The sequence below is a fragment of the Tetrao urogallus genome (genome assembly GCF_951394365.1).
Source record: "Tetrao urogallus genome assembly, chromosome: 1".
NCBI classification, from domain to species: domain Eukaryota; kingdom Metazoa; phylum Chordata; class Aves; order Galliformes; family Phasianidae; genus Tetrao; species Tetrao urogallus.
This window is the reverse complement of record NC_136813.1, coordinates 139,061,175-139,086,192: the sequence shown is the minus strand read 5'-3', so window position 1 is coordinate 139,086,192 and position 25,018 is coordinate 139,061,175. Positions and strand designations below refer to the sequence as shown.

The window sequence follows — 25,018 nt, the reverse complement described above, 5'->3', positions numbered from 1 at the left end:
TTGACTGATTAAAGACAACAGACAAATTAGTTACTTCAACCTGAACACAGTAGCAGTCTAAGATACTGTTAAATTCCAAGTTTTTCAACTCCTTGGTAAGTCACTTTTGATTAAAGACTATGATAAGTCACACCTTCACAGAGTCCTGCTTACTTATGTAAATTAGCTCCTTTTCTCAAGTTGCCTTAAATGAATGTGAAGCTTATTAAACACCACAAATGGACATCGCTGTTTTGTCTGAGCTTTGCGATGATGATGCTCCAAAGGAGCTATCTTGCTGTTCTAAAAAGATTGAAAGAAAAAAATTATCCATGCTAAAGAAATGTTTAAGTAGTTCTAAACAATAGATGGGATTAGAAGGCTTATACAAAGCCTTATCCTTAATGTGACTCATTTAAAAGACTGAACTCATCACTCACTGAAGGAGTTTCCATTCAGTCTGTAAAATATATAAAGATGGGCACAGATGGAGAACATGTTAATTTACACCTGAAAAGCTTAGAGTTTGAAAACTGCTTACCTTATATGAAAGCATTAAGTAATTAAGAATGTGTATCTCATCATATATGTTAATACTCTCTCTTTTTTCTCAAGGTTTTCTAATCTCAGTTTCAAAATCTCTGCAAAAAGCAGATGAAGATATGTTGCTAACTGCAATCAATCTAGGAAGAACCCTTCGAAATGGAGATAGAACTGAAAAGAGAGGAGCAGTGCCTTTGCTGAAACGTTATAAGATTGAGGAAAGCTTCTTGGATGAAGACGATGACAGAAGATTAAAGTTTTTTGTGAGTTTTCAGTTTTGCATTTTTTTAATCGCCTAAGTATTGAATTGAAATTCTTTTCATAGCCCTTTAGAAGACAAGTAATTTAAAGTAATGACTTGTTGGGTACAGGAAAAAAATCAGTTTAGGATTGAATGAAATTTTCTACCATAATTTCTTCTTTTGAATTTTCTAATTTCCAGTTTTTAAATGTTTAATCTGGGCAGTTAAATTAAAAAATAAAAAATAATTTAAATAGAAACAAAAGTTTGGGGGGAAGAGCCTATGTTTCAGCATGTCTCTTGGTTTTTTGTTTTTTATTTTTCTAAAGGTAAACTGATAGTCCTGTTTTTCTTCTTAAAACAGGACACTGATTCCAGACATGATTTCTTAAATCATGGTGTACCTATCAGTGCAGGCAGAAAGCAACTACCTTATCTTGCACTGAAGGGAGCCATTGCTTTTCCAGCTGACACTGAAATTCAGAATATTGAATCAATACAGGAAAGAGAGACAGTGGAAGAAGAAAATTCAGCTAAATTCCCCATAGGAAGGAGAGATTTTGACAGTAAGTACATTTTATTTTTTTCTCTCTTCTTTTTTTTAGATTAATTCTGGTAAGGTATACTTCAGTGTCTCTGAAACCATTTCTTAAAAGCACAGTTAGAAACTCCATTTAATATCTGGGATTTGTTAGTGCTATTTAAATCCTGCATTTCCAACTTGCCTCTACCGTAAATAGTCTGGGGGATGGGGTGTAGGCATTTGTAGGCCATACAGAATTCTAGTTCTTTGCTATTTTAAACTTTCGCTTTATATTCCTGTAGTGCTCAGATGCATGCTGGGAAGAGTCTATCGACCTTGTTGGCAAGTCTGAAAACTACTGACTCACAGCACCTTCTTTGAAAAAGATTAAATATTTTATTGTGAGTTTAACATGATTGGAAGATATTTGTGTCTTAGTATTCCTATACATATGCATCTAACATTATTTTCATTATATTGCAATGTTGAGAGAAGCATAATTCATTACCAAAACAGAGCATAGTTGTCAATACTGATGTATTCTTAACAAAAATAAAAGATACCTGCATAATCAGACTGGTAAGCATTTGTCTAATTAATACACACAAGCTATTTTCATTGATTTGAGTATGAAGAAAAGCAAATCATGAATTTCACCTTTTTCTTACAAAATCTCACTTCTGAAGTGCTCAATAGACAATGCAGGTAAAAATAAAAAGTTACACTTTAAAAAATTGAGTTAATTTTGCCTGACCAACAATCAATTTATTCTTGCTTGCAGTTCTGTTGTTCTTTCTTTTTCCATCAATTTTGCTGTCCAATTCCTTCTGAGGGTTGTTTGAAGTCTTACGTTTCTTAGCATTTTTTGGCAAAGATATTTCACTTTCCTCATCATAGATAACTTTGTCATTATTCAAATCCATCTGTTCATTCTTGGAGTTCTTGTTCCTTGGCTGACAACTCAATTTCCCCATTTCTCTATAATTTTTATTCTGATGAACATTTTCAGAAATAGTTCCAAGCACTGGTATGTCAAGACATGAATTCATACCTTCTGTCATGCGAGAATATCAAAAACATATGTGAAGAAATAGAAGTTACCTGGGTTTATTCATCTGTTTTCTATCAGGACTATCATGTGATTTTTTTTATCAAAACAATTGCTTTATAAAGCAGAACAAAACTATTCTGGTCATTGCACTTGCATTTGCTACGTATTAAGTATGCTGATATTTCAAAATTACTTTGCTCAAAAATAAGCTAAGGAAACTAAATTAGGGAAATTAATTTAAAGCTTTGAGATATTAGAAAATATGCATAAAGGATTTAGAATATATATATACGATATAGCTTATGGAGGAATAACCCAAACGATTATTTTCTTAAAGATATAAATTTCAGTTGGCTTGCGTATGTCAAATAAGAAGTAACATTACATAAAAAGTATCACTATTTTTTTTACCTTAAGATAGCATCAATACATGTGTTTCAAACAAATTTGAATTTTTAAGATATTAGCATTAAAATTTCAATGCAAAGGCATTTAGGTGGTCACAGTATATACAAAGCAATGAGACATCTATTTTTTTCTTGAAAACATATTTATACATGAATTTTACCAAAGCTTTCTTTGATAATAGTTGAACACTTAGATATCACATTCACATATTCAATTCCACAACGGCTTACCTGTGAAATATTTACCTTGCAAATGTTGCTTTGGTGCAGGATTTATGCAGGTTGGCATTTGTCTACTGCTGAGGAAGTGCTGATCCCTTATTTTACTCAGCTCATTTTTGTATGTACATGCAAACTGAGATTTGATTGAAGATTGCTCCATCTACCAATAATAATTTGTGTTAGCTTTACTTACAGAAGTAAAATACAACACCTGCAGGACTAGTAAAATACTAAATTTCCACTCTGTTGTCTCAAAAGTTTTACTAAAAAATGAGGATACTCACATAAAAATATTTATATTTATATTTTTTATTTTTTATTTATTTTTTATTTTTATATTATTTTATATTATATTATATATATATTTATATGAAGTATTCAAAATATACAAAAGTATACAAAATACATAAGTTTTCAAGAATACTTACAGCAATAATAGTGAAACACTGCAAAAGTAATATAAATTAGCCTTCAACATATTTATGTCTAAAACTTCTATATAAAATATTATTTCAGATCTCTCTGTATTAACCTTCAGATTTTGCAATTAATCTCTAAAATACAAGTGTACTGAACACTGATGTCAAGTGCCACATTTGTCAAAACATGCATAGCCTACATTGCCAAAAAGCTACAATGGCAAAGAACATTACTGTATCTGGTTCTCTATGTTCATCACCCTTTCCTAGTTATGGAAGGAGATAATCTAGTCTTACAGCCCAGGCAAATCAAAATATGTTGTTCAACTACAAAAATTATGTGAAAATTTTAATACAGTCGATATAATTATATTTACTGGAGTTGGTGATTCCAGGTCAATCTTCCTCAGTTTACACTTAGGCTACAGTTTCTCTGACTATCACTTACTCTAATTCCAGGGCCAAACTTCATACTAGCTGGCCAATTCGTCAGAAATGTTATAGAGTCTGCAAGACAATTTGTGCCCTTGCTTCCTTTTGAAAGTCTATTAAATTATTTAAAATACATTGAAAGTTATAGCAGGGATTAGGATTTCTAGCTAATAAATCTGTTAAAATGTCACAGGTGAATTCTAATAAATACGAGCTGAACGAGAAATGCTGCGCAAACATCAGCAAAAAGAAAATACAGTAAACATTGTCACAAAATAAATACTGGTTTTATTTTTTTCAGTTCGTTTTGTTGAGTAGGAGGTTTGCAGGCACTTTTAGGATTTAAAAGTTTGCATTATACTTTCCTTCTATGCACAAGCATGTTTAAATACTCTATTTCCAAGATTTCACTTCTATAGATCATTTTGTTCCAATTCAAACTTTCATATTCAAACAGAATAACAGAAAAGAATACATGGCTGGAAACCTCATTTCACAGGGGTCGCAAAATTCAGTCACAGTTTATACCACTTTCATCACACACTGCTTTCATCCACGTAAAGTAATAGACTCTAGCTTTTAGAGGTAGTCTAGTATCTGCATGATATTGCAGTAGATCAGGTGAATATATTTGCTATCTTTTATTTACATAAATATGGGTAATTCTTACTTAATGTGCCCATATCCGTACAGTCTCACTGAAAGATTCCCTATAGTCTTCTCCATGTGCTACAGGGGAATTTCTGCTCCAGCATCCAGAGCACCTCATACCCCTCTTCACTGACTTTGGTGTTTGCAGAGATGTTTCTCTCACTTTTCTCATTCACTTCTTACAGCTACCATGCTTACCCTTTCTTAAATATGTTACCACAGAACTATCACCAGCATCACTGATGAAGTCAGCGTTGGCCAGTGTTGGTTTTTTTTATAACTGACTCTGCCCAGCATGCAGGCAGCTCCTGATCTCTTCTCATAGAGGTTACCTGTAGCTCAGCTGCTACACAAAGCTTGCCATACAAACCCAGTAGAGAAGGATGAAACTATACCCAAAGACTCAGAATAAGTATTTGAAACTGCACAAAATGCATGACTAATCTTTTTTAACTAAATCCTATTCATATAATGTTCAGAACATACATGGCTTAATTTTTTTTAGTTTAGTATTACTGTATTATTATGCTTCCTGGTTTTGCTGTTTCTCTAATGCTTCATCATAATCCTTTAAAATTTACTCAATCCTCAACTTTGTATTAAACGATACACATTATGCAACAATAACCTGCACACAAAATGCTATCACATTCATATTGCAAGAGGCAAATAAGATGCATTTTGTACTGAGCTAATGAAGATGTAATAAATACAGAACCAAAAAAGCCCATCAAGCAGTCAAGAAAGCTTGATAGTTAACATTCTATAAACAATGAATTATTTTTTGGACATCAGGGTTGTGTTTTTTTTTTACGACACCCACAAGACCTTTAATGAGCTTAATTTTCAGGGATTAGAATATGTGGAATCAAAGGACCAAATACAGAAAAAAATTCACAAACTCATCTGTCTGTATTTCAACTGCACTGAAGCATAAAATATGCCTCAAAATTTTGTGCCACATCACATGCTACTCAGCCATTTACAAGCAAATAAAGTACGTAAAACTCTACCAAATAGAACTGTTTCAGTTGATCCTAGTACTAAGCTAAAAGGTATATATGAATCAAGACTGCAAAACTAGACTTGTTAAAGCAAACCTCCCAGTTGGTGTAGGAATATAAACCTGCTAGTACAACAACTGTACTACACTGAGTTAGCAACAAGATAATTTTAACAGCCCGAAGGCAGAACAAAACAGTGTGAGTCTGCAGCTGAATCAAAAAGAAAAGGTCTTCCAGAATGTTCCTTCAAAAAAAAAAAAAAAAAGACTAACTTCAAATTTGATTGAGTAACACATAATAAATGCTTTCAACAACTTGGAAAACTCTTAGAAATGAGCAGTTTTGTACATTAAATTCCCCAAACTCTACTGCTTTGAGGGAATCCACATCACCAATCCAATAACCAACCGCTCTGTGAAAGTGAAAAGATGTTGGGAATTCAACTTCCTAAGCAAGTAGCTGCACATAAGTAGGGTGAAATGAACTATGGCTTGCTGTCCCTGTTCCTCTTCACAAGCAAGATGGATATTTCTGTTACACCTATACATAGGAAGAAATTCTAATGAATTCCAGATATAGGGTTTTACTGTTACTATTGTTTAGCTGGAAGAAACTACAACAGCATATAAGATATCCTGTGTTTAGCACATGTAGGTCAGATAGTAGTCCTAACAAACAGAATATGTAGAATATTCTCCCACCTTAACTTCTGAACCTAAAGATTTTCAGTTCATTGAGATGCCAATATAAAATATTCACAGTTATGCAAAAAATTAATGGTGCGTGGTCTATTTCTTTCTAAAAGTTAGTTGATAATCTATTCCAGATCTCCTTCACCATCTGCATACAGTCAGTACTGCCAATACTTAGTCAGTAAGAATGTTAAGATTTGGGTTTTATATGCTGGAATAGCTTAATAGAATTTGAAAACCTACATCAGTAACAACAAACACATGTTTTTATTTTCCAGCCAAACAATTAGAATACTATTTGGAAGAGGAAGAGAGAGATAAAAAGTAGAGAAAAATGTATTCTCTGCATCTTTACTTGTTTTCTTTCAGAAAACATAGTAAAGGTAAGTTGAAAGAAAGAAAGGAAGTGTTAAGGGAAGAGAAAGAAAATATATTAAAAAAAAAACAGTAAACACAATCATCAAAATAAGGCATCATATTATTCAACCACAAAAAAAACATCTTGACTAGTAGCTCAGGTAATAGCAAGCTTTTATTTTACCAAATCTGACAATTTTTTTAGCATGACATTCTACCAATCTTCGCAATCCTAAATTAACTTACTACTGTTTTGAAAGCATTCAGCCACAAATTATCACATAACGGTTTCAAGAGTGCTCATAATTCACAGCTAGGGATCCTTAGAAAGTTTTTCAGGTGTCTTGTAGTAATAATAACAGTATTTCCCCCAGAAGTATAGTTTATCAAGTACCTGATGAAGAAAAATAGCCTGTCTTTAGATCTTTTATTGAACATAATCTATACCTCCCCTTCTTTTCTCCTTCAGGTTTTCATTTTTTAGCTCATTTCATAACCACCAAAACTACTAATCAATTTACATTCCATAATTACATTCCAGTCAGAAATTTCATTTTTACAATAGATAATACGTCTGCCTGAGATGGATTATTTTCTCTATTGCTATGCCTTTTCTACCCATAGTTACAATGGGCATGCAGAAAACTCTTGATAACTTCCTGTTGACAATTTTCCAAGTTAGAATTTATTTGTACTGGAATCACAAACAGGCAAAACAATTTTCTCAAGTAACAGCATTTAGGGAAACTAAGCAGTGAAAAATAACATCGGTGCTTGAATCTAGAAATTAAATCACTTTGTATAGGCATGAACAAGTCACATGAGAAAGGCAGAGTGGAATTGTTTGCTTTGTGGAGTTTTTTTCCTTGGGAGGATTTCTATACACAGTGAAATTACAATGAATATCAAACATGCCAACATTTGTTAGAGTTTTATTCAGCCACAGATTGCTTTAAAACTAAAACTACAGTTATGTTCCCAATTGGAGGAAAACAGTGTTTCAGATAGGAAAGGTGATCTCCTGTTACATTAAGAAAAAAAAATAACATGCCAAACTACTGAAAGTTCTTGCAGCTGTCATGGAGTAAATGTGTTAGCAGTGTAGCAGGATTATTAACACAATGCATTAAAGGCTGAAACAATCTTCAATTTCCAAAATAATATAAAAATATGCTACTCTTTCACATATTGTATGCTTATGGCCTAATAGCTTTTGTTCCTTCCTTCATAATTTCTAATGTTCACACCCAAAGTCATTAGTTCTATCCAGTACAGTGTTTTACCTACCCACTTGAAACGTCAGTTTATCTTTTGAGGTGCAGAGGAAAAACTAAATCTTTAGTTCTGTTTATTCCCCTAAGTTGATTTTTAACCTAATCAAAGGAGGTGATTATTACAATCATTCCATTCCTCTCACACAAAAGTAATTACTACTTAAATAATACCATTGCATTCACAAATTGTTAAATAGTAGGGTTTAAAATTAATGTAAGTATAATTCAAAGTACCAGACATAAGTTTGGAATACCTCGTTTTAGATAAAGTAGCTCTCTCTTGTCTAGTTAAGTGGTCTATTTTCTTTTATGAAGCAGAAACTGAATGCAAGAAAAACTGGCTGCGAGAGAGAAGTGAATAGATATTCTGTGGGCCTTTCTGAATTAAAGATTTTTTTCCACAAAATACCACTCGCCATTAAGATACTTCCCTTTAACAGTGGATAGGAAATTTGAAACACAACTCAATCACCTCTCATTGGAAGATGAAATTGAATTTCTCATTATTACTCTGACTTGTTTCTGCTGGAGGGAATGAAAAGGTGAAACATACTAGATCTCCAAACTTCTTCCTCTTCAAGGAACTGAGCACTAGCATTGCCTTCTAACAAATGCCTTTATAGTTAGGGAATATTTTTGCATCTATTCCAGTATCTAATGAGGACTGCAAGAGGAAATATTTCTTCTTCACTGTTGCCAGGAACTGGTTTTCAGAAAACGGAAATACTCATAGAGTTACCTTATATTTAAATGTATTACAATTCATAGCTACCTGCTTACTTTTCCCACTTTCTTTATTCTTAGATACAAAACACATGTGCACTACATTGTGCATGTTTAAATACTGATCTGTCATTCTTTGCAATTCTTCAGATGTGAAAAGTCAGTTCCTATTATGGAAGGAGGGGATATCATTTTAATTTTTATTATTCCTACTTTTAATTTAGTGAAGTATCCCTTTTTCCCATTGCTTAAGGGATTTTCCCAAAATTCCTTATTCAACATACAATTCATGATGGGGTTCAGCATATAACTAAGCTAATCATCACTTTCCCTCTCAAATATCACAGTAAAGAAAACTTTTATTGCAAATTATTACAAATCCAAATGGCTGATGGTGAGTTAGCACTGTAGGTTAACAATCTGACCATGTCAAAAGAGGCAGCGTGAAAAAGAGCCCTCATGACAATTTTATGGAACTAATGCTACCATCACATAAGAAATTTCTCAGAAGAATCGGTGACATTGAAAAGAAGCATCATATTTCTACTGTATAATTCAGAATCCATGTACATTATCTCTTGTGAGTCAATTTTGAAATCTGTGTATTATGCATAGCAAAATTTACAAGTACAAATTTTAGAGGCAACCTGTAAATTATTACTTCATACAACAATTTTGGAATGTGAAAACTGATACTCAGCATAAGAAGGTGATAAACACTAATACAGCACTTGAGATCTATGGTCAGGGACAAGGAATTCATTGTACTATGTGCTGCACAGTAAGGACAGAACAAGAAATATTTCTACCAAGGGACATTACAATCTAAGACAAGAAATATATGGATTCATAGGGAAAGAAATCCAAATTAGTCATTGTAATGGGCATCCACCTCAATACATAAAACTGCTAAATTTCAAGGAGAGGTTGATTTAAAGGTACTGAAAAAGCTTTTAAAAGAGGATAATGAGCTCTGCAGATACCCATAGCAAATCTCTTCAGCTATAAGAAATGGTATAAAGCAAAAAAATTGAAAGAACCAGGCTGAAAATTAACAAACCAACAAGGAAAATTGATACCATAGGCTGAATGTAAGTAAGAACGTGTATCTCAGAGCAGCAAAATAGAAATAATCAGTGTGGCTAAAGATACGTTAAAACAAGTCGTTTGTATCTACTACCACTTAAAGGAACAGATTGATATGCAAACAGAAGAATGGCATTTACCTTCTAAATGCTTTGCTGTTCAACAGCTGTTAGTCTCGGTGAAGATAGGTTAAATCTGCACAGATCATCTACCAAGTCCAAGAAAAATATACCACTGTGATCAAAAAGCAAGCTGAATCTTTAATGATTTATAGTCAAATTGACATATGGATAAAGGAGAATATATTCTATAGTTGCTATAATGCAAAATTAGCAGATAGGGTACTATTCTCAAAGTTAAATATATTAAGACAGACATACTTGAAAGAAGTTTCTTATAGAAGAAGTTACAAAAATTGCTAGTTTTGACAAAAGAGATACTTAGGTTACATATAGATTTATGAATTATTCATAAATGGCTGATAGCTGAACTTGTTTGTAGATGTATTCCTCCACAAAGAAGGTAAGAAAAAGAAGGTATGATCTCAAATTTCTTCTAAGTAAGAAAAGAAAGGGGGAAAAATATGCAAAATAAACACTGTAGAAATTGTAAGAAAGGCTACCAGGAACAGACAAAAGAAGAATAAAAAAGAAAATCTAGATCTTCTGTGAGAGAATGGAGATCAAAGTTGAAGGTTGGAGAATTATCTCTGAGTTTCAGCTGGAAAAGTCATTAGCTGTTTTGGTAACAACAATTTTGATTAACTGATGGGAGAAGCAAGACTAAAGAGAGCATAGGAATATCAGAAGAACAATTGCAGACTTTACAAGCATATAGTATAGTTTGGATGGTAAATGTTTGGCTAATACCCAGAAAACAGAATTGCAAGCAATGTGAAACATTCAGGCAATGTGAAACAGTCTGGGTAAGAAGACTCTGTACTGATACATATTTGCATTTACATTTTGAACACCATTATTTTTTATTTATGATACACCATTATTTTTTTATTTTTTATTTATGATTTTTCAATATGGAAAAACATCTTGAGAAAGTTGGCCTCAGTTCCATGCAGTGCTTTTTTCGATAGGATACACTGGAAGAAAGCCATGAAGAAGACTGTTTATGATTACAAAAGACAGTTCGGCAGCCCCAGTGTTCCTTTAAGACATGAGCTGTGTAGTTCCAAGTGGCCTTTTATTTAAAAATTAATCACATTCACCTTAGCATCCATTCTGCTGAAGTAGAAGTGAGTCAAATCTTACAGGTTTAATCTACAAAACACTGTAAGTAATCTTTACAATTGCATGTTGTACTAAGGAACATGGTGGGTAAGTATTGGTGGTAGATGGATGGTTGGACTAGATGGTCTCAGAGATCATTTCCAACCTTGGTGATTCTATGATTGTTCTATGATTGTTCTAAGGATAAACCACAGACTTTAAACCTGTTCCTTGTTCTCCTTGTATTTTGATTTTCTTAAGATAAAAGGTAATTTACATTTCAACATAGTCGTCCTCATTTATAATGAGGGCACATTGTGAGTGTCAATATCAGTTTTAGAGGTAGACTGAAAGACTTCAACAAAGACTGGCTAAAAATAATAGATATTTCATTCTATTTTGCTACAGACACATTCTGTGTCATCAATCACAGTGAAAACAAGGCTGAGACAAAAGTCATGGAGAAAAAGTCACTCCTTGTATTGTGTTAACAGGGGATATAGGAATCACAATATCTTTCTTAGGCAATATAGAATCAATTCAGGAGGCTGTCATGATTAAATACCTTCGGTAAGAACTACAATTTACATAGAAATTCTCTATAGAAGCTAATCTCATGTTTTTGATTAGCAAAAAACTATTAAAAAAAAAAAAAAAGAATGATTTCATAACAGGAATCAATCTCAGGTTTCATATTTTTGATAGTTTCTGTGAGAAACTTTGTATGTTCCTGGTAAAGATCCAAAACTTGACAGGCAATTAACTTTAGACTTTCTTTTGTACTTTAACACTGAACATAACTTCATGAACCCAATTACAAAACCTCAGTTTAGACAGAAAAAACTGTCTATTTCAATGTATTATGTAAATGGCATATTACATATTACAAATATTGCTATTTGATGAATAAAGCTGCAACTTACGTTATTTATAGTAAAATTATCATGAATATCATTTATCAGCTCCAATCTTTTCAAATGTTTTCCCATAAGTTTCGAGGTAGATTTCACCTTAATTAGTGCATGCATCTAAAACAACAGCCTCACTCCTCTACTTCTCTAAAAAGCATATTCTGTGCGGAATCAAAGTATATTTAAAGCACTTGTTGGAGAAACTGACAATAATTTTCATTCTAATTCCTTTCAATCGCTTTCTATTTCTTATACATGTAATATGTAAAAATTCCCTTCATCTTCACTGGCAGAGATATATTTTCCATTGTGCTCTACCAAAACTAATCCTGATGGCCTATAAAACTTGTTTCCTTATTTACATACTAATTACGTTTTCATCTGTTGTCATAACTAATTTTGTAAAAACTAGTCAGTACTTTCATTTAGTTCTCTGTTGAAATGCCATGGAAGATACATAGTCTGTCTCTGTCTATAGTTCCAACATTAAAATTTGACAATTTTGAGAAAAAGAGATGATGTAAAATGCAATTTTACGAAGGCTGTAATTTTCAGAAACACTGAAGTTGTTCTATTAAATAGAGCCACTTACAATACCAATATACTGTAATGTTTGATTTCCCCTAGAAAATAGCAAGCATTACTGCACTTTATTGTATGCATTTTATGTATACAATAAGGGAAATGTAAATGAAATGTTACAAACTAATAGCACTCTGAAAAAAAACCAACAGTTAATCATTATTTTAGAATTGAAATCTGGTCCCTCTTTTCAATCTTATTTTTCCTTTCACATACCTTCAGATTTAATCCTACAGTCCTGAGATGCACAGAGAGCTAATTTAGGAGATATAGATTTATGCATTACATTGTCATTATGAGATCTTCACAACGAAGTATTTTTAGTAAGCTTAAAGACTTTTCTGGAGTGTTGCACGTTCTCATTCAATACGGTTTGAGTTAGGCCATTAAGCACAAGGTAACCAATTATTTACCTATTGAATACCGTTCAGACAAATATTTGAAAATTTTATCACTATTATTTTCATCTTAGCATTACTATTTCAGTGCATCCATATGTGTATAGCACATCCTGTACAGTACCTTACTTATTTTTTCATCCACAGACTTCTGAATACGCTGTCTAAGAGGTTTTGGAGAAGATTCTTTGGACTGGGCTGGCGATCTATGTTCAAGAGAGATATGAAGTATTCAGAACAAATAAAAAATTATTAAAAAAATAAAATTAAAAAAAATAAAATAGAATTTAAATAATAAAATAAAAATAAAGTAAAAAAATAAAATTTATTTTATTTAGCTCATTTTTTCTTTTAGTTCCATTTTTATGCGGCACTAAATTTCTGCCTGCCTTTTCAATGTATTTAAATTGCCAAAATATGTAATTTCTACATATTCTCATCTATTCCATTTTTACGGCTCATGTGTTCTCCTTGTGACCCATTGGGACAAAATCCTCAGCATCCCACTTTTCCAAAGAGCCTGGTGCTTCCTCAGGATAAGTGATCAGTTAAATCATTGCTGCCTCCCCACTCTATGGATATATTAACTTATTTTTCCAACAAAAATTGCTTTGAAAGAGATTTGTCGCTTTGTGGATCACATCAACTTGCATATACTTCATACGTGTTTAAAATTCAAATTAAAAAGGGGGAGGGGGAAAGGGGAGAGGGAGGGTAGGGATAGGGGTAGGGGTAGGGGTAGGGAGTAGGAGGTAGGGGATAGGGGGTAGGGGTAGGGGGAAAAGGAAGAGGAAGAGGAAGAGGAAGAGGAAGAGGAAGAGGAAGAGGAAGAGGAAGAGGAAGAGGAAGAGGAAGAGGAAGAGGAAGAGGAAGAGGAGGGGAAGGGAGGGGAGGGAAGGGGTATAGGTACCCTATATATATAGGTACCCTATAATAGGATGCATAGCTAGGCATCCTGACACGTCTTGAATATCTCTGCAAAAGGAGAATCCTCAACCTCTCTGGGCAACCTGTTCCAGTGCTCTGTCACACATACTTTAAAGAAAGACTTGTGTTAGCAGTAATGTGATAGGAAGATGACAGGCATTATAAGAAAAACAACAGCAAATATAATATTGCCCTTAACCCTACAGACTTGGTGAACCAGCAGAACCAGAAAAAACTAAAAAAAAACCCAACCAAAAACTTTATTGTGAAGACATATGAAAATACTTAATTCATATTTATGCAAAATTCAATTTTATACATAAACAATATAATAAATTGTATCGGAATCACTTTACTTTGATTTCAATATGATCACTACATACTTGTTTAATTACAAATTTTAGTAATACTGAGAGGAAATCAGCACGCTTGCATTGTATAAGGTTCAAAATAAAATTTAAAACTGATGAAAATTAAAAAGAAATACGGGAAATTTAATCACACTTCTATAATGCATATTCAAAAGGATGATTCTCAAGCAAACTAAAATGAGGTTCTTACGGATGGAAAATATTTGAGGTGCGTACTGAAGGTCCCATTAAACAGAGAAAAACTTCAGCTTGTTTTGGATCGTCAAAAATATCATCACTGCTTACATTTTCCGTCTGAAAATATGTATGCAATTTACAAATTACAGAAATATAATTTTAAATGAAAGAAAACTAAGAAAAATATGAACATCACACAACAACTGCTTTTGAGCAGCAGCTTTCTTACAGGATTTAAAAGGTGACAGATAAATAGAGCCAATTAATTTAATCTCAAAGTTTATTAAAACACGAGTAAATAAAAGAAAGTAAAATTCCAAGAATGCTGAAATTATGAAAAGGAGATACTTTCATTTATCTTCAGCATTCAACTGAAAAATAACAGTGCTCTTTTAACATTATTAGATCCCAGACAAATACAGCCAAAATTTTTAAATATATCTTGGGACTCTTCAGTAGTAAAATCACTAGAGATAACAAAAAATATTGTGAAAATCCTCAAAATAAAAACTACCATTTGATCTAAAACCATAAAGCTACCATATGAGATGACAACCTGTTACATTGAATCAGATTAGCAAAAATAATTTTCACTACAGTGTTTACTGTCTAACCTACTGCCATTTATCCTGGAAATTATTTCAGACTTACTTTTAACTATATGGATCAGCAAAAGACTGTAAACACTGTTGATCAAATGTTTGAGAAGTGTTAACAAAAAAGGTACTGTATATGTGCCTGTATGTTGATGAAATACAGATACCTTAGTTACTATGCTAGGTGATATTAAAATGTTCATCGCAAGGCAATTGGAAGATTACAGTATAAACTGTTATAGAAAGGTAGAACACAAAGATTTAAATAAAAATTGAGAACAGGTGTTGTTTGCAAGTTCACTTATTTCTTCTTAGGCTTTGCAAATTTATGTACTCCTGAAACAATCATTTAAGATTAATTCAATATTTTGTGTGCTTCCACAATTATTTCTATTTAGATGTTATGTAAACAAATAGTATTTAAAATTTGATATAGTGAAAAATAAAACCTAAAACAAGATAATCACCAGAAAATATTAAAGAAAACACAAGAATTTTGTGTAGATTACCATATACATTTCTAAATAGCAGCACCTCCTTGCACCTACAAGGAGAAGATATCAAGTCAAATGAATGCTTTACATCTTTACTCAGTGGACACTCTTATCCAGAAATAAGAGGTTTTTATTCCATTTTAAAGAGTTGCTTAAGAAAGCAAATGAAGATTTCTAGCTATGAATAACAGCAATGCTTAATTCAGAAAATTTCAGTTGAGCTTTGATGACATTCACATTGAGCACTAATCTAAATCTGATTAAGCTCCTATTCGTTTTGACAAAACACATCCTGATTGAGGTTTATTAACTTAATGAATCCTGAATCAAAAATAATGGGAAAATATTTTTTCTGGATGTTATTGGAATGTAATAGTTTGGTTGGTTTCATAAAAGAGGTTGAACTATAAATCTAGAGGAACCACCAAATTCTCCTTATTTTATGTCTATCTCCTGATTTCTTCCAGTTTAGGACTCAAAGAAGGTGAGGAAGTTCTTGCATTAAAAATCAAGTAATAAAATCAATAACCAACAGCTTCACAGAATTATAGGCGCCTTTGTTTCCTGTACTGCTATGGAACACATATCTGAAACTGAGATTTCTACTCACATCCCTGCATCCTTTTGTCCAGGCTTTTTTCTTGTTCTTTTCCTATTCTGTTATTCTCAGAGTCTTGCACCAACATGCCCTGACAGTGTTGTACTGGTGGGTTCTCGTGTAAAGCAACTGCCATCAGCATAAGAAAATCTCTAATTCCCCACTTTTTACAGTCTTTCATTGTAGCTCTCCTTTTATATTTGGGAACCCCAAAATGTGCAGGCAAAAACCTTAAGAAACAACTAACCATGCAGTCCTGGCCTTAATGAACAGATGTAGTAACCACCTCTATTGGCATCAAAAAGCAGGGACAATCAGCAGTGGGTTTTAGCAGGTCCTTATGAAAAAAACATAGTTATCATGGGAATAATATTATTGTGGAACCAACTGCTGTACTGCAGACGATGCTTGTCTGGAGACCCAGGCTGCTTCACTTCCCAGCCAGTCACTGAGAAATTTTTCTATTTCCACTCCTTTCCTTCTTTCTCTCAATTTCACCATCAAAGTCAATGTATGCCATGAACCACAGATACTACCAATAAATATTCATGCACAGGAATTTGTTTCAACATCCTTTGTTGTCCAATATTACTGATTGGTGTATCACAATATGAAAATCTATTTAACCATTTAGAGAAGTCTCTACAAAATAATTACTACGTAGGAAGAAAACACATTGTCATCCCAAAATATCTTGTACTAAAGTTAGATGAAGGAGGAATTTTCAAACTGAATATAAACGCAGTCAGCTACTGAATACACATTATTTGAACTTAAGAATATAGACGAGTATCTGGAAGACTAGTTGCAAAGGATACTCCCTTCATAGGTCTTGTGCAGCCCAGAAACATACTAGCCCAGAAAGTCTGTCTTCCAAAAGCATATTGAAAAAAACAGTAAGTGAAGATGAGGAGGTAGAATACTTTTGAGAACTCGACACTATCCTAAGAACACTTTCCTTTCACACCTATGCTCCCAACAGGCTGCAAATTTAGCGTACAAAATATCAGTGCTTTAAATCAGTTAGTACAAAATCTTTATAAATGAACAAAAAGCTTTTTAGTACTCACCTGAAGAGTGTCAAAACAGAGGTGCTTCCAAACATAATTAAGTTTACATCATCATATAATAATTCCACTTTGTTCTGGGTAGGAGCGCTGACTGCTTCTTCATCAAGAAGAACTAGTAAGACCTTTATGGTATCTCTGCCACAATATGCAGTGCCATGGTTTATGGAATGCAATTTCGGCTGAAAGCGAATAACATTAAAGAGAACATACTGCAGGAAAGGTCAAAAAGTGAAATCAATAGCTCACCTCCAAAAGTAACTAATAGCAGAAGATGCAAGAACCCCCTCCTCCCCTTTCCCAGTAAGCATCTATCAAGTAACATGACTACATGGAAGATTATTTTTCATCCCAAGGAATGAGTAGAATTTAAATCATTGCCAACTAGAGGCATACACTGAAAAGCAAGTCACACAAATATTCAAATCTGTGATGAAACCATGCTGCTGAAAGTAACATATTATTTCCTTAAAACCAGCTCGAGTGCCACACAAACATTCTAATGAAGTCCAACTCCTGTAACCGAATCTGCAAAAGCAGCTGGTAAAGAAAGATTTTTCAACCAAGATATGGCAAGAGGTACAATCTCCTCTTGTTTGTAACATGATAAATTCCTCAGTTTTCCACAAGAATTAAAAAGTACTTAAAGAAAATAACAATTCACATCTGGAAGAGTTCAGTGCTACAGCCAGCAGATGCAGAATTTCATAGGATTGCTAGAGTTGCAAGTTTATAGCATTTCTCTGTAAAGTTCTAGAGGTTTTCTAAACAAATGTAGTGCTAAATACACAGTATTAAGGTTTAAAAACCACAGTTTTTCTTATTTACCAATACAGAGAAACATACAGTAGCCTAACTTTGTTTAGAACAGGGCAGGCAACAAACTGCATTTCTTTAATCAGTTAACTGTTTTCAACACAGCCTTGAAAAGATCAAATTCTATTTCTCTCCCTATTTGATTATATCAATTAGTGTATGTAGCCTTCAAGAAGCCATAGCAACACGTCAGTCAGTTACTATAAGTTATAATCAATAGCTAGAAATAGCAATTACAGAAATGGTTGTTATACTTGATTTTACAAAATTGGTCTATTTCAGTAACATCTAATTTCCTCAAAATTTATTCTGGACCTCTTCAGTCATTACATCACTACATCATCCACATCATGGAATTTTATAAAATGCCATGTGGGTCACGGTAAATTTATCTTAATGAAAAAAGTATGAGTTTGACAACAGCTTGACTGATTATATACAAAGAAAATGTAACAATAATAACGTGTAGAATATAGTTTAACTTCCTAACTGCCAAAAGATGACCTTCAGAAATCTCACGTACTACTACAACAGTAGCTTGGTGTACTAAATACTATTGTCCAAAAAACAATAGGAACTTCAGGCAAGATAAAAATCCCTGCCACAAAAATCTTGTTCATTATTAAAATAATGACTCTAAATATTTTTTCAAGTCAACTATTTATTAATCTTTCAAGGGAAGTAACCATTAACTACTCCAGACTATTCAAGCCAGTTCCAGAAATGCCAACTGTATTCAATTTACAGCAGTAAATTTCTAAGGAAGAAATTCATCACAATTGCTATTAGTCACTCATGAAGTCTTCAGTGAAAAGTTGTATTTCCTTCTGCATAAAATATTGATTTTTTATACAGCTTTGGACTTTAATAAAACTGATATTTACAGGAAAACTGAGCAAAGATGTAAGAAAACTAATAGGAGAAAAAGCGAATATTTTTCCAACAGAATATCTCTCAGATATATTTTATACGACCTGAATAGAAACCAAAGTACATTTTATGTAGTGACAGTCTTTCTAAGAGCTGCTGGAGGCATCCTTTTCAGATCTACAATTTGTACTTAAAGATGTGAAACTCAGCAGAGATTTAACCTTTGCTGTCCTAAGATCTTAATGGAGCAATACAGACACTCCAATTTTTGTTCACAGTTCAAATTCATTTGGAAAATGCATGGAAATCTTTTATTATCAAAATCCATAATAAAAACCCTCCCGTCTATGTGTGTTTAGTATAATGTCTTTCTACTGAAAGCTCCACTGAAACCTGCAGTTTGAAATCTCTGCTTAACATTTGCCCATGCTTTCTTAGTGAGCACTAGATTTCTCAAGCCAACCAGCATCTCAGCCACATTCAGGCCACAGTCATCCCTCATGGCTGTTAGCTATATCTGTACGTACATACTATGCATATGCATGTTCTGTGGTGCGTATGGTGAAAAGGATTAGCTTGAAGCCCATCATTTTCTGATATGTACTCAAGTTTTCTCACAAAAAAACTATAATAGAATCTTCCCACTCAAAAGCAGATTGGTTCTTCCAACAGAGAGATTAAATTCAAAAACGTAATTGGGAAAACCTTCAACATAGAACCACTGACTCACAGTAATATAGTTAAGTAGATAAGCTGCCTACAGACGCCCATTTTAACAAAACTTCATGCTGTTCTTAACAGAATTAAGTACTTCCCTGTTTCTTGACAACCATCCCACTATCTTCTGCCTCAACAAGGAAACTAGAAAAAATTTCTACAGACTATTAGTCTACAGTATCAACCTATAGAAAACAATAAGAAACATAAGCTATGTTAGAAAAGCATTGCTTGGTAAATCAGAAGAATCTTACCTAGCTGATAAAAAATCTAAGACTTTAGATTATTTTTTTTCAGGAATCTAGGTCTCCAGATAAAGACAGAGATAATAGGGCTGCTTACTTTTCAGATGGAGCAGAGAAAGAAAAAGACAAAGACAAGAAAGGAAAATGATAATACAAAGCAATGGAAGCCTCAGGAGATGCAGTAAAATGAGGATGCTAATCCGTGGAAACACGTATTTAAATCAATTTAACTGTCCACTAAGATCTAGAGGCTTCTACTTCTTATTGAAAAACAAAAGGATATTGGAAGTTTTATAAAAATCTGATAGAAATCTTGTTACTATGGGGTAATTCCAGTGATTTGGCAATACCAAGCACTCTAAGAATATACACAAAAAGTGTTTAGCAGATTTTAAAAGTTTCCTAGACAAAAACACATAAGATATTGTTTTATATATACCAACAATGTAAAATAAACTTGGTTGATGTTTTCATTAGAAAAATATCATAATAGAAAACCGTGTAGACTCAAAATACAGAAATCACAAATAAAAACATGTATTCAGGTATACTCTCCACACCTATCTTTTAAAACGTTAAATGTTTTGATTCCCTTCAAGAAAAAAAACACACACATACACAAAAAAAAAAAGCATTAGTAACTAATTAGTGTTAGTCTTGAAACACTGAAAGAGAAAAACATACACAGAGTATTTGGGTTTTCATTCGTTATCCCTGCCAAGGTTTCACCATATTCCGGACTTCTTTCATATTCAACCATATTTTTAGCTTCTTACACTTAATAATACTTGACTCAGAGCTAATTAAAATTTGTGTTCTTTAATCAAAGTGCAGATGTATGTTCTCAAACCTTAACTCCACTTTCAAGAGGGCTTTTTTCTGCTTGGAAATGTTATAGGTCTACTACTTTGAAATTACTGTCAAATCTAACAGTTACAAGTATTTACATTTAGAACTGCTGCAAGAACAAAACAAATTTTGAACAGCATTTAATTTACTATTTCAATGTAAGAAGTTTTAATAAAACATCTTTTTGAAATCTACACTGTAATCCTAAAGTATAAGTCTTTCAGCAAGTTTAAAACCACATTGCAGAGGAAATGACACTGCTCTATTAGTAGGAAAAGCTAATACCCTATATAAAAGTCTTTAAAAAAACAAACAAAAAAACAAAAAAACACAGAACAACAACAAAACCAGGAGAAGGACATTTACTTTCTTGTAAAGCTAAATAGTAAAAAGAACAAAAGAAGACCCATTACCCGTGTTGGACTGACTCCAGTGGCACTAACAGTCAAGACTTCATGTTGTGAATCGATAATATTTTTAATCCTCAAATCCAAATCTCGTACAACTTCCTCTACTGCCTGATAGAAAGGATCCCCATTGCTTCGGCCTTTCATCAAATGCATCTTCACTGTTGACAGAATTTGCCCCCCTGCAACTCTGAAAATAGGCAGAGGGTCATCTCCACATTAATCTTGGCAGCACTTTAGTATACCTATTAGTGTTGAACATAGCTAGTCTTCACAGTTAATCAAAACTCCTCAGAGAAAAGCTTTGATCTTTCAAATCAAAGAGCAGTGTGGAAGCATTGTCCAACATAATAGCCTGCTTAAGAAAAACAGAGATTATAAGAAAAGGTAATGAATTCAGCATTTAGTACTACTCTGACCTGCAACACAAAACTAACTTTTCCATAAAGTCCAAAGAAAAGCACTTTCTTTAAACCAATAGTTACTGTTTCGCTTGTAAGCTGTTAAGTGAACAAACATGGATCCTAATTTAACATCCAATTCAGATTTTGAGCATTGTGTTTCATGAAAGTTCTTTAAAATATCAGTCTGCTTTCAATTTTGTTTCAGTAGTTAGTAATTAGACTACATGAACATTATGTTTTTACATAAAGGTACACAGTACCAATCTTCTTTATAATCAAGAGAAAACATAGAGTATATTTACGCTAAGTCCAGAAACATCCATGAAGTTAGACATAAAAAAATATAAATAATTGAATGCCAAAATATTTGTTTTGCCATAGGCAAGGGCAAGGCCAACTTTTCAACTTCCTCCACATTTAATAGCTACCTAATTTTCCTAAAACGATACCTTGTAAATACAGAGACAGTCATATTTTGCACACATTAAATTCTAAAGAGAAGTCTCAGAATTCCTGCTAGGAACACCTCCATCAAGTAAAATTCTATCTGTCTAGATTCATAATCCAAAATAGAAAATAACTGTGTGGGGCTAAGGAAGAACAAGGACTCCGTCAGAGGAAAACAAGTTTGTTTATATTGTTTTCTGGTAAAATACATGGAAGGAATGGGGCCAGGCATCTTGCTGCTTTGGATTACTCTGGCTGAACAAAACTCCTGGTAAATAACTTAGAAGCCCTGAAGTTAATATGAAACATTTTTGGCTTTTTTCCAGGTCAGAAACAACTATTTCCATGCAGTTTTCAGCTTTAACTTTCACAGATTAAAGATTATTCAATTCACATTAGAATTCGCAGTCTTGTTTAAACAGATAAACGTTAGCTTTCCAGAAGCTTAAGCACAATGCATGAACTCAGCCAAAAGGAAAGTCACCAGGTGAAGTCCCTCAGCACAAAGCTCAAGAACCATAGCACATCTTAAAGAGAGGAAAAAACCAATGCTTGAATACCTCTGCTCCAAAAAACACAATTCAGTCTAGCCACAAGAGAATGAAAAGTTCAAGAGGAGAAAAAAATAAAAATCATTCAGTGCAAGTTGTCAAGAGGTAAGAGAGTATTGTTGAAGAAAATTCTGTATCAGAGATATGTATAGGAACTCTAGCCAAGCCTCCTGATACTTGCCAAACAGTTTTATTTCCTCAGGACTAAAGTGATATTTTCCAAAACAATACCCTCAAATGAGAAAAGCATTGTATTAACTGAGTAGTATCTGCTCCATAATGAGTAGTATACCTGCTTCCATAATGTATGGAATCTACAACTCTAGAACAAACAAGCAGGTGAAGTGTTTGGCTGAAGCTGTGTTTCGAAGTATAGATCTTCCCTATATGCCCAGGGATATATATATACATAATGTGTGTATATGCTGGAAGAAGGATTATTCCATATATAACACTGGACACAAAAAAGATAAAAAAAGATAATTGCATCCTTAATTAAAATGCTATGTGTTGTCTGTAATTCTTGATTACCTTGCAGTTTTTCTCCAAGGAAGAAAAAATATGATAAAAATATTTTCTATTTATTTTTTTGGTATTTTTTTGCTTCTACTACTCAATGCCAACTAAGGATCTTAGCTGTTATAATTAAAGTTAATTTAATCTATTTTTCTCCCCATATTCCCTCTTCTTTTCCATTCCACCTCTCATTGGTGCTATTCATAAACTTACTACAGAAAGCCTTCACTGACCAAGTCTTACAGTTTCATAACATACACTCAGACCAGTCTGAGTTGGAAAAGAAATTAAGGCATTCTTTTAGCAGTTAACTATGTTATCTATAGCATCAATTGAGATGGTTAGGCCACTTAAAATTTAAGCAGTCCATTTGGTCGTAGGAGATCATCATCTGTTCATCAGAAAAGACAACTCACTGGATCAAAAATGTTTCAGAAAGCAATAATCTTGAAGGTAGATTTATAAATTAAATAACAGATGCAATACTTCTAATTCAAGTAATAAAATAAGTGACCTGAGAATCTCTAGATCCACTAGGAAAATTTCATTGCTACTGACATTCAAGCAAAGTTTACCTAAAAGCATGAAAATAAAAGGAAAATGCTGTAAAAATGCAGCTTTTGGGGGTTGTGCTGGTGGTTTTTGTTTTGCTTATTGGAAAAGGAGTCTGAATGCCAGATTACTCTCATTCATATTTCCTAGAAAAACCATTTGAATCTAAATGGAGTGTAAAATATCTGGCATAGTACTAGATAGTAAATGTTTATATAAATTAAATGAGGTAGAAAACTGCTACCCACCTTGCAATTCTTAACAGCTAGAATGCCAGTAAAAGATTGTTTTCAATATGGAATTGTATCAACCAACTTATCTGTCTTAAAATCATTTTTTGCATCAGCAGACTTAAGAATTTTAATTCTTCTTAATGCTGAAAGAGAAGGGCAAAACCCAAGTGAATTCAAGAATAAACATTAAACCAAGTAATGCCATTTGTCTAAGGTAATACTGAACTTGGGAAACTTTTTCCTTTCCAGTCAGGGTGCCTGCTAACAATTCTCAGATCTCAGGCTGCTGACATGAAATATTCTAAAACAAGGTGCGTAAGCCTCACATCCTTGGTCTTCTAAGTCATATTATGCAAGGACTCTTTTCAAATCCAATTAACAACAAATATCACTCAGTTATCACTATAATAGATATCCTAAGGTAGCAGTTTTTTTAAAGATCTCTAATAATATGATTTTCTCATCAGAGTCACATGCAACAAGATTTCTTTGTTCTACATAGAGGAAACAGACCTGGGGGTTTTAGTCAATGCTTGGCTGAACATGAGCCAGCAGAAGGTGGCCAAGAAGGCCAATCGCATCCTAGCTTGTATCAGAAATAGTGCTGCCAGCAGGAGCAGGGAACTGATTACCCCTCTGTACTCAGCACTGGTGAGGCTACACCTCTAGAGCTGCGTTCAGTTTCGGGCCCCTCACTACAAGAAAGACACTGAGGCACTGGAGCATGTTCAGAGAAGGGCAACGAAGCTGTGAAGGATCTGGAGCATACATCTTAGGAGGAGCAGCTGAGATAACTGGGATTACTTAGTCTGGAGGAGGCTCAGGGGAGATGTTATCACTCTCTACAACAACATGAAGGGAGACAGTGGTGAGGTGGGGTTGGCCTCTTCTTCCCATGCAGCTAGCAATAGGACAAGAGGGAATGGCCTCAAGTTGCGCCAGCAAAGATTCTCTGATGGGCTGCATCATCCTAGCTGCTGAAACATGAAGTAAGGCTCTCACAAATACCTCCATCTTTCATAACACAGTCCCAATTCATTCTTTTATTTCCTGCCCAAAATAGTTTAGACTGCTGTGCAAGTGAATGAGGGAAAGCATGCAATCACACAACTCAGGGCTATGTTAATATGAGGGAATTCTGAAAGTAATGCCTCCTATTTTATTCCACTGGTCTGTGACATCAGAGGCAGATCGTGTTGGTATGGCAGTAGAGTTTGAACCTTCCCACCAAAATTTCATTATATCTTGCTGTTGTGCCTCTGATGGCAGCAGAGGCGCAGTCTGGTAAAATGGCATCTGATATGGAATTGCATATGAAAAAAAGGTGTGAAATTAAATTCTTTCATGTGGAAAAAATGGCATCCATTGACTTTCATTGATGCTTACTGAATGTTTATGAAAATCAAGCAGTGGATATGAGTACAGTGAGGTGCTGGGTGATGCATTTCAGCAATGGTGACAGT

General features: G+C 33.6%; 2 protein-coding genes across 2 annotated transcripts in view; one reads left to right on the top strand and one right to left on the bottom strand.

Annotated features, from left to right (window-relative positions):
* Window positions 1–548: 548 nt before the first annotated feature.
* Window positions 549–1,638, top strand: PMCH (pro-melanin concentrating hormone; the record flags this gene model as incomplete). Its single annotated transcript, XM_079549473.1, has 3 exons — window positions 549–785; window positions 1,128–1,329; window positions 1,589–1,638. The coding sequence occupies 3 exons, from the start codon at window positions 549–551 to the stop codon at window positions 1,636–1,638; spliced, it is 489 nt and encodes a 162-aa protein (XP_079405599.1).
* A 367-nt stretch (window positions 1,639–2,005) lies between these two features.
* Window positions 2,006–25,018, bottom strand: part of PARPBP (PARP1 binding protein) — a gene marked incomplete at both ends in the record, with an annotated part of 43,751 nt that continues 20,738 nt past the window's right edge. The window contains 5 exons of the mRNA XM_079532508.1: window positions 2,006–2,340; window positions 2,976–3,126; window positions 12,843–12,924; window positions 16,952–17,130; window positions 20,859–21,042. Coding sequence (XP_079388634.1) covers window positions 2,006–2,340; window positions 2,976–3,126; window positions 12,843–12,924; window positions 16,952–17,130; window positions 20,859–21,042 — 931 coding nt within the window. The remainder of the gene's footprint in view (window positions 2,341–2,975; window positions 3,127–12,842; window positions 12,925–16,951; window positions 17,131–20,858; window positions 21,043–25,018) is intronic.